This window comes from Pelophylax lessonae, assembly GCF_965119305.1.
Source record: "Pelophylax lessonae genome assembly, chromosome: 3".
In the NCBI taxonomy this organism is placed as follows: domain Eukaryota; kingdom Metazoa; phylum Chordata; class Amphibia; order Anura; family Ranidae; genus Pelophylax; species Pelophylax lessonae.
In genome coordinates, this window is record NC_138770.1 from 53,030,580 (window position 1) to 53,044,340 (window position 13,761).

Sequence of the window (13,761 nt, forward strand, 5' to 3'; positions counted from 1 at the left end):
TGCCCCATCATTGGTGTCAGTGGGAGGAATTGTACCCCATCAATGGTGTGAGTGAAAGGAATTACCCCCATCATTGATGTCATTGAGAGAAATTGTGCCCCATTTTTGTGTAATTGGGAGGAGTTGTGCCCCATTTTTGTGTGATTGGGAGGAATTGTGACCCATTTTTGGTGTCAGTAGGGGGAATTGTGCCCCATCATTGGGGTCATTGGGAGGAATAGTGCCCCATCATTGGTGTCAGTGGGAGGCATACTGTCCCAACATTGGTGTCAGTGGGAGGAATAGTGCCCCATCATTGGTGTCAGTGGGAGGCATACTGTCCCAACATTGGTGTCAGTGGGAGGAATAGTGCCCCATCATTAGTGTCAGTGGGAGGAATTGTACCCCATCAATGGTGTCAGTGAAAGGAATTGCGCCCCATCATTGGTGTCATTGGGAGGAATTGTGCCCCATTTTTGGTGTCAGTAGGGGGAGTTGTGCCCCATCATTGGTGTCAGCTGGAGGCATACTGTCCCAACATTGGTGTCAGTGGGAGGAATTGTACCCCATCAATGGTGTCAGTGGGAGGAATTGTACCCCATCAATGGTGTCAGTGGGAGGAATTGTACCCCATCAATGGTGTCAGTGGGAGGAATTGTACCCCAATAATGGTATTGGTGGGAGGAATTGTGCCCCATCGTTGGTGTCAGTGGGAGGAATTGTGCCCATCGTTGGTGTCAGTGGGAGGAATTGTGCCCCATCGTTGGTGTCAGTGGGAGGAATTGTGCCCCATCGTTGGTGTCAGTGGGAGGAATTGTGCCCCATCGTTGGTGTCATTGGGAGGCATGGTGCTCCATCGTTGGGAGGAATTGCGTCCCGTTTTTGGTGTCGGGGGGCAATAGTGCCCCATTTTTTGGTATCCGTGGACGAAAACCCTGCCCCAAAGGCTGGATAAAAGCAAGCAAAGAGCCACAGTTTGAAAACCACTACCTTAGATGATCTCACACTGCATTTTGACTGATTTTACAGTTATGAGGATACAGACCTGGAGTACCTAGGCAAAGGAAATGGGCTGATATTAGGCTTGCCTAGGCACAGGAAATGCACTGCCCAATTTCACAAAGAATTTAAGACAAAGGTAGATTTTTTTAGGGTACTGCTTTAGGGACAGTGCACATTATTAATTGTTCACTATTACGTAGCAAATCTCTTTCTGAATTCCGATCATAATGGGTCATGATCCAGTTTAACTACCTTTTGTGAGTCAATTACTCAGGCCAGGCATGCAGCCAATGGAGGCTGGATTTAATGAAAGATTTGACTGATTGGCAGATTGATTTTACTATCCCCAGACAACACTGCCATTCTTATTTTTCCTTTCTTCCCGATTACATCGATCAGCTTCTGTGTCTTTGCCCACAACAGTTAGTCATGTTTTGTTCATTATTTTCTAACTTTTAAACTGAAAATGACAGCCATAATCCCAATTCTCCCTGTGGGATACATCACGATAGCTTCCATTGGGCTGGTTTCCATAAATGAGGTACAGTACAGTTTTTAACACCTAAAATACGTAAGTAACCCTTTGCACACTGGTGTATGCCATTGCATATTTCTGGCAAACGTTTGCAAAAAAAACAGAGATTCTTCCCCCTCCCCCTCTTCTTTTTTTCATTTTACCCCAACTTAATCTTTTCTTTTTACCCTTTCCTGAAATGCCCCTTCCCCCTTTTTTCTTTCCTTATCCTTTCTTTCCTTTTTTCCTTACTTTATCATTCTTTTATCCTTTTTTCACTTTCATTTTCCATGCTTTATGATGTTATTCTTGCTTTATTCTTTTTTTTTTTTTCATTTTTTTTTTCTTTCGTTCATTGATGGACTCAGCTCCTGATCTTCTTAACCATTGGGTTATACTGCCCCCTACAGGTGTAGGACACTAGGCAGAAAAAAAGTTTGACTATGGCTATGGGCAGTCCCAGGGGGTATACTCCTCCTCTCTGCTGTCCTAGCTACGAGTAAGGACCTAGTTCCTTGCTGGGATCTCTGGTCCTGGAAATTTTTTTCTTTTTAGTTAGAATTTTTCTCTCCTGGGTTTTTTCCTGTGAGATCTACAATCAACTGACGGACTTGGCGACGGGCTGGATTATCCAGATCCAGTGGTCACCCAAGTCTGGCCAGCAAACACACGCAGACCTCAGCTCTGCGCTCGGTCCGCCGCAACATAGCCCCCACCGGACAGGGGCTGGCCTGCGAGTTGTCTCACGTCCCATCGTTTTTACTGGCCGACAGCCACCCCATTTCGATGGAGAGGAGGTTCTGTCAGGAGCGGTGCCCGTCTGGTTCTTGTTATATTAAGTAACTTTCCCCCTGGAGGGTTTTGGGGTGGACGTGGAACCCTCCATGGGACGGTTGGACCCCTGGGTTTCCCTTCTTCCCGTTAGGCACCCCCCCTCATGGGTCTGGTGGTCCCTGTGAGCCATCTTGCCCCCACCCCTCCACTGACGCTGGGGCTGTGGGGTGGCGTGGTTCACCGCCTAGGATAAGGGCAGGGTGCTTTGCTAGCGATGGGGGCGGGACAGTTTTCTGAGGCCTAGGGGTCCCTCTTGGGTCCCTGGGATCCTCGTGGAGCTGCCTTTTTCTAGTAACCTGTGTGCTTAATGCACAGCGGCCATGTTTGTGTAGTCCAGCTACCATTTTCTGGTGGTTTGCAATTTAGAAATTCCGGCGGCCATGACAGTGGAGCCCTCTGGGCGGCGATTTCGGCGGTGGGAGCCCCTCCTCCCCTGGTGCCAACTCCTGGATCTTTTTATTTCCTTATTGCCGTTCATGCAGTGCAGATTCTTCTGGTAGCTGCGCTGCCTGGTTTCTGCGGGATGGTAAGTCTGGTGGGGTCATCTCCCTCTCTACTGAGGATCGATTTGAGCTCTGTGGCTGGCAACCTGGTGGGCTGCCAGAGCGGTGGGGTTTGTCCCTTAGCAGTGTTTTACACTTTTTTGTGGGGTCCCTCTGGTGACTCATGGAGTCTTTGAAGCACATCTCCCCACCTGATCCCCTCTCTGAGCCTGCAGGGTCCTCCAGGTCCCTGCCAGCCATCGATGCACTGACTGCGGTCCTAAAGTCCTTGGTGCCCCGGTGAAGGTGGTTTTCGGGTGACGGAGTAGCAGAAAGTGCCCCCCCGCCTCTGCCTTCCCTTGCCTCATGTGTCTCATCAGATCCTGAATCTGATTCGGCCGCTGCGGACGTGGGTCACCCTGCTTGGTCTGCGACACGCGCCCTGAATCCTCAGATGGTGAGGAGGATTCCTCCACTTCTGCAACTGCATACGAAAAGGCGCTGGTGGATGCAATGATTGTAGCTGTGCGTGGGACCTTAAAGATGGAGGATGCAGCTGAAGCTGCGACGGAGGCGCAGGTTCCCTTTGTCATTCACATGCCATCCAGAGTAGAAAAGGTGTTCCCTTTCACCTCCTATTTTGACAGGATTGCCACTAAATAGTGGGGATGACCAATGCGTCCACTTGGGGTCCCTAAGTGATTTTGCTAGGCGATACCCCCATGAGGAGTCCCTTTTTGAAGAAGTTTGTTTTGCTGGATTCTGAATTTTCAAAAGCCTGCTCTGGTTTCGTCCACAAAGCTGGACTCTCTGGGTCTATATCTGGTCTCAGCCTTAGCCTGAATGCTCCTTTCTCTGGCCAAACTCCAGAAACTGGAGGCTGTAATTTGTCTACTGCTGTCCAGCAGATGGTAATCCCTCTGGACTTGCGTGGGGGTGCTGGGCCTGATGGTATCGACCTTTGAGGCAGTTCCATTTGCACTGTTCCATCTGAGGTCCCTGCAAGTGAGATTCTTGCCAAATGGGACAAGAATATCGGATCCGACTAAGCTGGGGAATGAAAGAGTCCCTAATTTGGTGGCTTTGTTCTTTGGATCTTCGGCTAGGAAAATCCTTCCTCCCCTTGTATTGGACAGTGGTCACCACGGATGCCAGCCTTTCCGGCTGGGAAGGCGTCCTCTTCCAGTGTCCAGACCCCCTGAGCAGAAATTTTGCAGAGTCCAGACTACCGATCAATGTCTTGGTACTCAAAGCAATCAGACTGTGCCTGGAACATTGGACGGATGGTCTTCAGGGATGTCCAGTGCGCATTCAATCAGACAGTGCCACGGCCGAGGCTTATGTCAATCACCAGGGGGGCACAAGAAGTGTGCTGGTGGCTCTGGAGGTACCTGGCATTCTAAGGTGGGCAGAACGGTTCGTTCCAGCCCTCTCCGCCGTACACATTCCCGGGGTGGAAAGCTGGCAGGCGGTTACCTCAGTCGGCAGGTGTTGGACCAAGGGGAGTGGTCCCTTCATCCAGAGATGTTTCATCAGTTGTGTCTCCGGTGGGGCATCCCCAAGGTGGATCTGTTGTCGTCCCGGCTCAACAGAAATGTGCACAGGTTTATGGCTCGGTCAAGGGATCCTCTGGCGCACGCCACGGATGCACTGGTGGCCCCGTGGGTTCAGTATCATCTGATTTACGCCTTCCCTTCTCTCAAGCTTCTCCCAAGACGTCTGTGCAGGATCGAGGCAGAAGGCATTCCGGACATCTTAGTGGCCCCAGACTGGCCTCGCCGGGCTTGGTACACCCATCTGGTGCGGCTGGTCATCAGCGTTCCTTGGAAGCTTCCTCTCAAGGAGGAATAACCCAATGGTTAAGAAGATCAGGAGCTGTGTCCGTCAATGAACGTCAGAGAAATGGATTTTACCGTAAGTCAAAAATCCCATTTTTTCCACGCTAACATCTCTTACCTTTCTCAACCCATTATGTCTGTCTGCCCTATCTTGGCACTATGTGTCCATCCAAAAAATGCTAGAAGCAGGTAAGTATTCACTTCAGAGTAGAGTGTGGACTGGCCAAAGAGGGATCAGTTGGATGCAGTTTGCCAGAGAGGGATCAGTTGGACGCAGTTTGCCAGAGAGGGATCAGTTGGACGCAGTTTGCCAGAGAGGGATCAGTTGGACGCAGTTTGCCAGAGAGGGATCAGTTGGACGCAGTTTGCCAGAGAGGGATCAGTTGGACGCAGCTTGCCAGAGAGGGATCAGTTGGACGCAGTTTGCCAGAGAGGGATCAGTTGGATGCAGTTTGCCAGAGAGGGATCAGTTGGATGCAGTTTGCCAGAGAGGGATCAATTGGATGCAGTTTGCCAGAGAGGGATCAGTTGGACGCAGTTGGCCAGAGAGGGATCAGTTGGACGCAGTTGGCCAGAGAGGGATCAGTTGGACGCAGTTGGCCAGAGAGGGATCAGTTGGACGCAGTTGGCCAGAGAGGGATCAGTTGGACGCAGTTGGCCAGAGAGGGATCAGTTGGACGCAGTTTGCCAGAGAGGGATCAGTTGGACGCAGTTGGCCAGAGAGGGATCAGTTGGACGCAGTTTGCCAGAGAGGGATCAGTTGGACGCAGTTTGCCAGAGAGGGATCAGTTGGACGCAGTTTGCCAGAGAGGGATCAGTTGGACGCAGTTTGCCAGAGAGGGATCAGTTGGACGCCGTTTGCCAGAGAGGGATCAGTTGGACGCCGTTTGCCAGAGAGGGATCAGTTGGACGCCGTTTGCCAGAGAGGGATCAGTTGGATGCCGTTTGCCAGAGAGGGATCAGTTGGACGCCGTTTGCCAGTGAGGGATTAGTTGGACGAAGGTGGCCAGTGAGGGATCAGTTGGACGAAGGTGGCCAGTGAGGGATCCCTTGGACGCAGTTAGCCAGAGAGGGGTCCCTTGGACGCAATTGGCCAGAGAGGGGTCCCTTGGACGCAGTTGGCCAGAGAGGGGTCCCTTGGACGCAGTTGGCCAGAGAGGGGTCCCTTGGACGCAGTTGGCCAGAGAGGGGTCCCTTGGACGCAGTTGGCCAGAGAGGGGTCCCTTGGACGCAGTTGGCCAGAGAGGGGTCCCTTGGACGCAGTTGGCCAGAGAGGGGTCCCTATGACGCAGTTGGCCAGAGAGGGGTCCCTAGGACGCAGTTGGCCAGAGAGGGGTCCCTTGGACGCAGTTGGCCAGAGAGGGGTCCCTTGGACGCAGTTGGCCAGAGAGGGGTCCCTTGGACGCAGTTGGCCAGAGAGGGGTCCCTTGGACGCAGTTGGCCAGAGAGGGGTCCCTTGGACGCAGTTGGCCAGAGAGGGGTCCCTTGGACGCAGTTGGCCAGAGAGGGGTCCCTTGGACGCAGTTGGCCAGAGAGGGGTCCCTTGGACGCAGTTGGCCAGAGAGGGGTCCCTTGGACGCAGTTGGCCAGAGAGGGGTCCCTTGGACGCAGTTGGCCAGAGAGGGGTCCCTTGGACGCAGTTGGCCAGCTTGAACATGTATTGCAGTATACACAAAACAAATATCCATTTTTTTATGCAAAAGTTTTGCTGGAAATATGTAAGGGTGTAGAGCAGTGTGTAGAGGGTATTTCAAAATGTCAGTAATAACATTTGATCACACCCCTTTAGTACCTTGTGTTATGTATATGTAAGCTATGTGGATTTGAGTAAAATAAATTAACCAAACGTTCACACATTCCATTAAATTTGGTTGCAGTCAAAGTTTAAGCTGCACTGACAAGAGCAGATAAAGACACCAATAGGACTTGACCTGGTGGGTGATATTGAAATACTAGGTGTGCAATTGAAAAACTCATTACTAATTGGATTAAGCTGTAAAAATTGGTACGGGCTAAGTTTAAGCTGAGATGTTGGAGAACACGGAAAAAATTATTGCTGCCTATCATGGTTTTATTCATGTTTGGCTTCCTCTAAATAAAGCAGAGTGTGCGTGTGTGCATGCGTGTGTGTGTGTGTGTGTGTTGTGCAGAGATGGAAGTGCCACACTAATCTGGTCCATGTTACTCGTCAGGTGGAGTGAAGTCACCAGGAAGGTGGAATTATGGGTACAGATATTGGAATTAAATGAGAATGGAGAGTACTGTCCTGTAGAGGTTGTTCCTGCTAAAGACGTTCAGACGGGAGGCATCTATCAGCTGAGACAGGTAAGACTGAAATTATCTGTACTGACATGCTGCTTTGTTGAAGGACGAGGGCGGAGGTGCAGATAATGGAATATATGCATCATCCGTATCTAAAATAACTGCAAAGACCTGCTGCAGAAATCTGGAGGACACCAGCAGTTTCACCAGGCTGGGTCTGTCTGTCCTCGCTATATTGGTTGTCAGTGTAGAAGCGATCCTTTACATTTGTGGTCATTAAAGAAGTGAACCCTTACGTTGGTGGTCAGTGAACCCTTACGTTGGTGGTCAGTGAACCCTTACGTTGGTGGTCAGTGAACCCTTACGTTGGTGGGTTGGTGGTCAGGGAACCCTTACGTTGGTGGTCAGTGAAAAAGTGAACCCTTATGTTGGTGGTCAGTAAAGAAGTGAACCCTTATGTTGGTGGTCAGTGAAGTAGTGAACCCTTATGTTGGTGGTCAGTGAAGAAGTGAACCCTTATGTTGGTGGTCAGTAAAGAAGTGAACCCTTATGTTGGTGGTCAGTAAAGAAGTGAACCCTTATGTTGGTGGTCAGTGAAGTAGTGAACCATTATGTTGGTGGTCAGTAAAGAAGTGAACCCTTATGTTGGTGGTCAGTAAAGAAGTGAACCCTTATGTTGGTGGTCAGTGAAGTAGTGAACCCTTATGTTGGTGGTCAGTGAAGAAGTGAACCCTTATGTTGGTGGTCAGTAAAGAAGTGAACCCTTATGTTGGTGGTCAGTAAAGAAGTGAACCCTTATGTTGGTGGTCAGTGAAGTAGTGAACCATTATGTTGGTGGTCAGTGAAGAAGTGAACTCTTATGTTGGTGGTCAGTGAAGAAGTGAACCCTTATGTTGGTGGTCAGTGAAGTAGTGAACCCTTATGTTGGTGGTCAGTGAACAAGTGAACCCATATGTTGGTGGTCAGTGAAGAAGTGAACCCTTATGTTGGTGGTCAGTGAAGAAGTGAACCCTTATGTTGGTGGTCAGTAAAGAAGTGAACCCTTATGTTGGTGGTCAGTAAAGAAGTGAACCCTTATGTTGGTGGTCAGTGAAGTAGTGAACCATTATGTTGGTGGTCAGTGAAGAAGTGAACTCTTATGTTGGTGGTCAGTGAAGAAGTGAACCCTTATGTTGGTGGTCAGTGAAGTAGTGAACCCTTATGTTGGTGGTCAGTGAACAAGTGAACCCATATGTTGGTGGTCAGTGAAGAAGTGAACCCTTATGTTGGTGGTCAGTGAAGAAGTGAACCCTTATGTTGGTGGTCAGTGAAGGAACGAACCCTTATGTTGGTGGTCAGTGAAGAAGTGAACCCTTATGTTGGTGGTCAGTGAAGAAGTGAACCCTTACGTTGGTGGTCAGTGAAGAAGTGAACCCTTACGTTGGTGGTCAGTGAAGAAGTGAACCCTTACATTCGTGGTCAGTGAAGAAGTGAACCCTTACGTTCGTGGTCTGTGTATAAAGGATCTCTTACATGGATGGTCAGTGTAGAAGTGAACCCTTATGTTGGTAGTCTGTGTAGGCAGCAGATTAATCTTCCACTGTTCTCTTCTAAAAGAGCCCCCAGCAACCTCAGTACAAAACCCTGGCTGAGAAAGGCAGCTTTAGACTGTCAAAGAAACCCTGGTGTTGTTTTTTGTACCTAAAAGTGTATGAAATGCTTTGTGAAATGCTTGTTAAAATATGCAAATGAGACCCACTAAAGCACATTAGAATGCTTTGTTTCTTTGTGCGTTTATGTCAAGGAGTGCCCGCTGAACATACATTATAAAGACCTGTCAGTTGAGTTACTATGGTTGTACACCTGCTGTACCCATTATAGGGGGTTCCCACCATCCCTTTATGGAGTTCCCAGGTCTGTCCACCTGTTGTGCCAATTATGAGGGGTTCCCACCATCCCTGTGTGGATTTCCTAGGTCTGTCCACCTGCTGTGCCAATTATGAGGGGTTACCACCATTCCTTTCCTGAGTTCCTGGGTCTGTGCACCTGCTGTGCCCATTATGAGGGGTTCCCACCATCCCTGTGCTAAGTTCCTGGGTCTGTGCACCTGCTGTTTCCATTATGAGGGGTTCCCACTTCCCTGTGCTGAGTTCCTGGATCTGCACACTTGCTGTGGCCATTATGAGAGGCCCCCACCATCCCTGTGTTAAGTTCCTGGATCTGTATACATGCTTTTCTCATTATGAGGGGTTCCCACCATCCCTGTTCTTAGTTCCTGGGTCTATACACCTGCTGTTTCCACCATGAAGGGTTCCCACCATACCTGTGATGAGTTCCTGGGTATGTACACCTGCTGTGCCCATTATGAGGGGTCCCCACCATCCCTGTGCTGAGTGCCTGGATCTGCACACCTGCTGTTTCCATTATGAGGGGTTCCCACCATCCCTGTACTGAGTTTCTGGGTCTGTACACCTGCTGTACTCATTATGTAGGGTTCCCACCATCCCTGTGCTGAGTTCCTGGATCTGTACACCTGCTGTGCCCATTATGAGGGGTTCCCACCATCCCTATCCTGAGTGCCTGGATCTGCAAACCTGCTGTGCTCAATATGTGGGGTTCCCACCATCCTTATGCTGAGTTCCTGGGTCTGTGCACCTGCTGTTTCCATTATGAGGGGTTCCCACCATCCCTATCCTGAGTTCCTGGATCTGCACACCTGCTGTGCCCATTATGAGGGGATCCCACCATCCCTGTGCTTAGCTCCTGGGTCTGTACCCCTGCTGTGCCCATTATGAGGGGTTTCCACCATCCCTGTGCTAATTTCCTGGGTCTGTACACCTGCTGTTTCCATTATGAGGGGTTCCCATCATCCCTATCCTATGTTCCTCAGTCTGTACACCTGCTGTAAACATTATGAGGGGCTCCCACCATCCCTGTACTGATTTCCTGTGTCTGTACACCTGCTGAGCTGTTCTTTACCATTCCATCTCAAAATGCAAGTCTGAGTTGGCCGATTCACTGAAAACTCTACTTTCCATGTACAGCTGATATATTATGGGATATAATTGCAGAAAACTTGTAAGCGTTCCCTAGTGTCTATTCTGCTTTTAAAAAAATGTGAAAGTTGTTACAAAAATGACAGTTGGTCTCATTTACACCAGCGTGTTGCGGTAACACAGTGCACACCATTCTAATAGCACCCAACACACCTGCAAATTAGTTGCAGCATTGACACAATGTTCCTGCCTTACAGCCCGTCATATTCTGAATGGTCTCCTAACGCTAAGCGCCAGCGGTCTGAAGCAGGCCATCAATAAAATGTGCGCATTGTACTTTCCCGTTCGAATGAAGTTGGCGCTGACGTTGTTTTGCAGTCTTGTCACAGCCGTGTCTGTGCATTGGATTGTGCCGGTGTTGGTGGATTGTGTTTTTTATATGGTGGTGGTTCTATATTACTCGCACGCCCCTCCTGCAGTGAGCGGAGGAAACGATACCCTACGGCCTCTACCTTGTGTAGAGTAGCGGGGTAATGAATTGCTTTGTGCCTGCATTAATTGAAGTAAATTAAGCAAGCATTTACCTTGTTTATTGCCGAGGCAGAGGATTAAAAACCTCCAGCAGACCGGTCTCCCAGGGCTTGCCAGGAAATGTCTGAGCTGCATCTAATTGCTCCCGAGCTGCGTAATAACCACTTTCCCTCACCTTGTTGCTGCAATTACTGTCTCTGCTATTCTGCTAATTTTTCCCTAAAGTTTATAGCTAATTACCCGGTAATTCAAATTAGCCTGCTCGCTGCGGGAAGGCTTTCGGCACATTCCTGTACACAGGCGGCTGCCTCTTACACTCCTCCACGCCGTGATTCAGAGCAAAGTATGGGAGCCAAATCACTTTGGTGGCCTAGAAACCAATCGCTTTAAAGCTGGACTCCAGATTAATGCAGCTCTGTGGTCATTAATAAACCATTAAATGTATTTTTGTATACTGCAGAGCTCAGACTGGGAGAGGAAATGGCTAATCAGCTCTGCTGCGTGCATATTTGCTGATAGGATGAGAGAACAGAGTAGTCAGTGGATGAACCAGGGGCGTACCTACAGGGGTCGCAATTGCGGCCTGGCCCCATGCTCCAGGGGGCCCGTGTGGCCCCTTTGTATACTGGATAGGAGGAGCGGCGGGGGCAGCTGCATTTAGAGGAACGGATCCCCTCCTTGTTCCCCCTGCATCCACTGAATGCCCGCTCCTTCCTGCAGGTATTCAGCCACCCCACACGCTTCTTCTCTGCTCCTTCCTGCAGGCATTCAGCCACCCCACACGCTTCTTCTCCGCTCCTTCCTGCAGGCATTCAGCAACCCCCACAGATTCTTAACAATTGGGCTTCACCAGAGCTCCTGATGGACCGGAAACCCTAGTGGTCCATCACCAGGTTGCGGCCCTTTAGGATTGCTCCACAAAGGTGGGGGGGGGGGGGGGGTAGCTGAAACAGAATGGCTACAGTGTGGGGACTGTACATGATGTGCTAGGCAGAAGAATAGTCAGATCCAGGCAGAGGTCGTAGGCAGTTCTTAGAGAAGAGAGTAGTCAGGTCAATGTGGGTCAACAACAAGCAAGCCAATCAAAGTATAAAAGCTCCTTTACGCAGAGGATAGCTGTACATAAGAAAGAGCACTAGGTACTTCAAAGGTTGGAGCTTAAATACCCCTTAAGACAGGGGACATGCCAGTTTCCTTTCAGGAAGCTATGGAAGTCCTGATAGGCGTTCTCCAACTACCATTGGCTGTCCTGGTAGGGATTCTTAGAGTAAGAGCTCTGAAATTCTAAAAAGAAGAAAAAAAAAAATATGGCGCACCAGCCTAGCGCATTACCTATGCGACAATTAATTTTTTTAAAAATGTATACACATCATACTCACAGGATGAAATGTCAAGCAAAATAAATATATATATATATATATATATATATATATATATATATATATATATATATATACACACATATATATATACACACACACAGTGTGTATATATAAATATATATATATATATCCGCCAGATGCTCCACTCAGCATGGTTTGCGGGTTAGTGACAGTTGTGGAATGGAAACATCCAAATAAAGCTGATGCGTTTCGAGGGGTGTCCCCTCTTTAGAGATGGATTTGGAATGCAGGTAGCTGGTCTTTATATCATCAAAAAGCCATGTGATCTCTATTACAAGCCCCTCCCACAATGGGTGGACTGATAAAATAGTCATAATGAGTAGGTAAACAAAAATGTATGCATGTGTGTGTATATGTATGTGTGTGTGTGTATATATATATATATATATATATATATATATATATATATATATATATATACAAGCAAACATACACATGTGAATCCCCTGCAATAGGCCTTACATCACAAAGCATTATGTAAGAGAGACCTATTGTAGCTAAAAAATATATATAATAATGTATTTACACATATTTCCTTTCCTAAACTAAGAAGCACAATTTAAAATAAGGTAAGTATTTTGGCTACAGACCTACAAATGTAACTATAGTGCAGGAGCAATATATATTTTTTTTTTAGGAGTTCTTGAATTCTTGGGAGGGATTCTTGCCTGTACTTGGAAGGCCTGTCAGGGATTCTTGCGAGTACCATTGGAAGGCCTCTCCAGGATTCTTGGGAGTACCATTGGAAGGCCTCTCCGGGATTCTTGGGAGTACCATTGGAAGGCCTGTCCGGGATTCTTGGGAGTACCATTGGAAGGCCTGTCCGGGATTCTTGCCAGTACCTTTGGAAGGCCTGTCCGGGATTCTTGGGAGTACCATTGGAAGGCCTGTCCGGGATTCTTGGGAGTACCATTGGAAGGCCTGTCCGGGATTCTTGGGAGTACCATTGGAAGGCCTGTCCGAGATTCTTGCCAGTACCTTTGGAAGGCCTGACAGGGATTCTTGCGAGTACCATTGGAAGGCCTGACAGGGATTCTTGCGAGTACCATTGGAAGGCCTGACAGGGATTCTTGCGAGTACCATTGGAAGGCCTGACAGGGATTCTTGGGAGTACCATTGGAAGGCCTGTCAGGGATTCTTGCGAGTACCATTGGAAAGCCTGACAGAGATTCTTACGAGTACCATTGGAAGGCCTGTCCGGGATTCTTGCCAGTACCATTGGATTGCCTGTCAGGGATTCTTGCAAGTACCATTGGAAGGCCTGTCCGGGATTCTTGCCAGTACCATTGGAAGGCCTGTCAGGGATTCTTGCAAGTACCATTGGAAGGCCTGTCAGGGATTCTTGCCAGTACTTGGAAGGCCTGTCAGGGATTCTTGCCAGTACTTGGAAGGCCTGTCAGGGATTCTTGCCAGTACTTGGAAGGCCTGTCAGGGATTCTTGCCAGTACTTGGAAGGCCTGTCAGGGATTCTTGCCAGTACTTGGAAGGCCTGTCAGGGATTCTTGCCAGTACTTGGAAGGCCTGTCAGGGATTCTTGCCAGTACTTGGAAGGCCTGTCAGGGATTCTTGCCAGTACTTGGAAGGCCTGTCAGGGATTCTTGCCAGTACTTGGAAGGCCTGTCAGGGATTCTTGCCAGTACGTGGAAGTCCTGCTAGGGATTCTTGCGAGTATCATTGGAAGTCATGGCAGGAATCCTTGCGAGTGCCATTGGAAGTCCGGTCAGGGATCCTTGCGAGTTCCATTGGAAGTTTTGGCAGGTATTCTTGTGACTTTATTCCTAAAAACCTGTTATGCGCCCATTGTCCTTTTTTTGTGTTTTGGTTTAAATACATTTAAGTGTGCTAGATATGCTCTGATGTGAACCTAGGAGGGACAAGTGGACCTTCATAGCAACAGCATTAAGTAGCTGGGGCACAAATAGGACGATCTGGCTGAGCACC

General features: G+C 48.8%; 1 protein-coding gene across 3 annotated transcripts in view; it reads left to right on the top strand.

The window, feature by feature from the left end:
* The window catches only part of KIF13B (kinesin family member 13B), a 518,118-nt gene that overhangs the window by 325,149 nt on the left and 179,208 nt on the right, over positions 1-13,761 (top strand). For all 3 annotated transcript variants that reach the window (XM_082248971.1, XM_082248973.1, XM_082248972.1), the window contains one exon: positions 6,842-6,974. In XM_082248971.1, the coding sequence (XP_082105097.1) occupies positions 6,842-6,974 (133 nt within the window). The remainder of the gene's footprint in view (positions 1-6,841; positions 6,975-13,761) is intronic.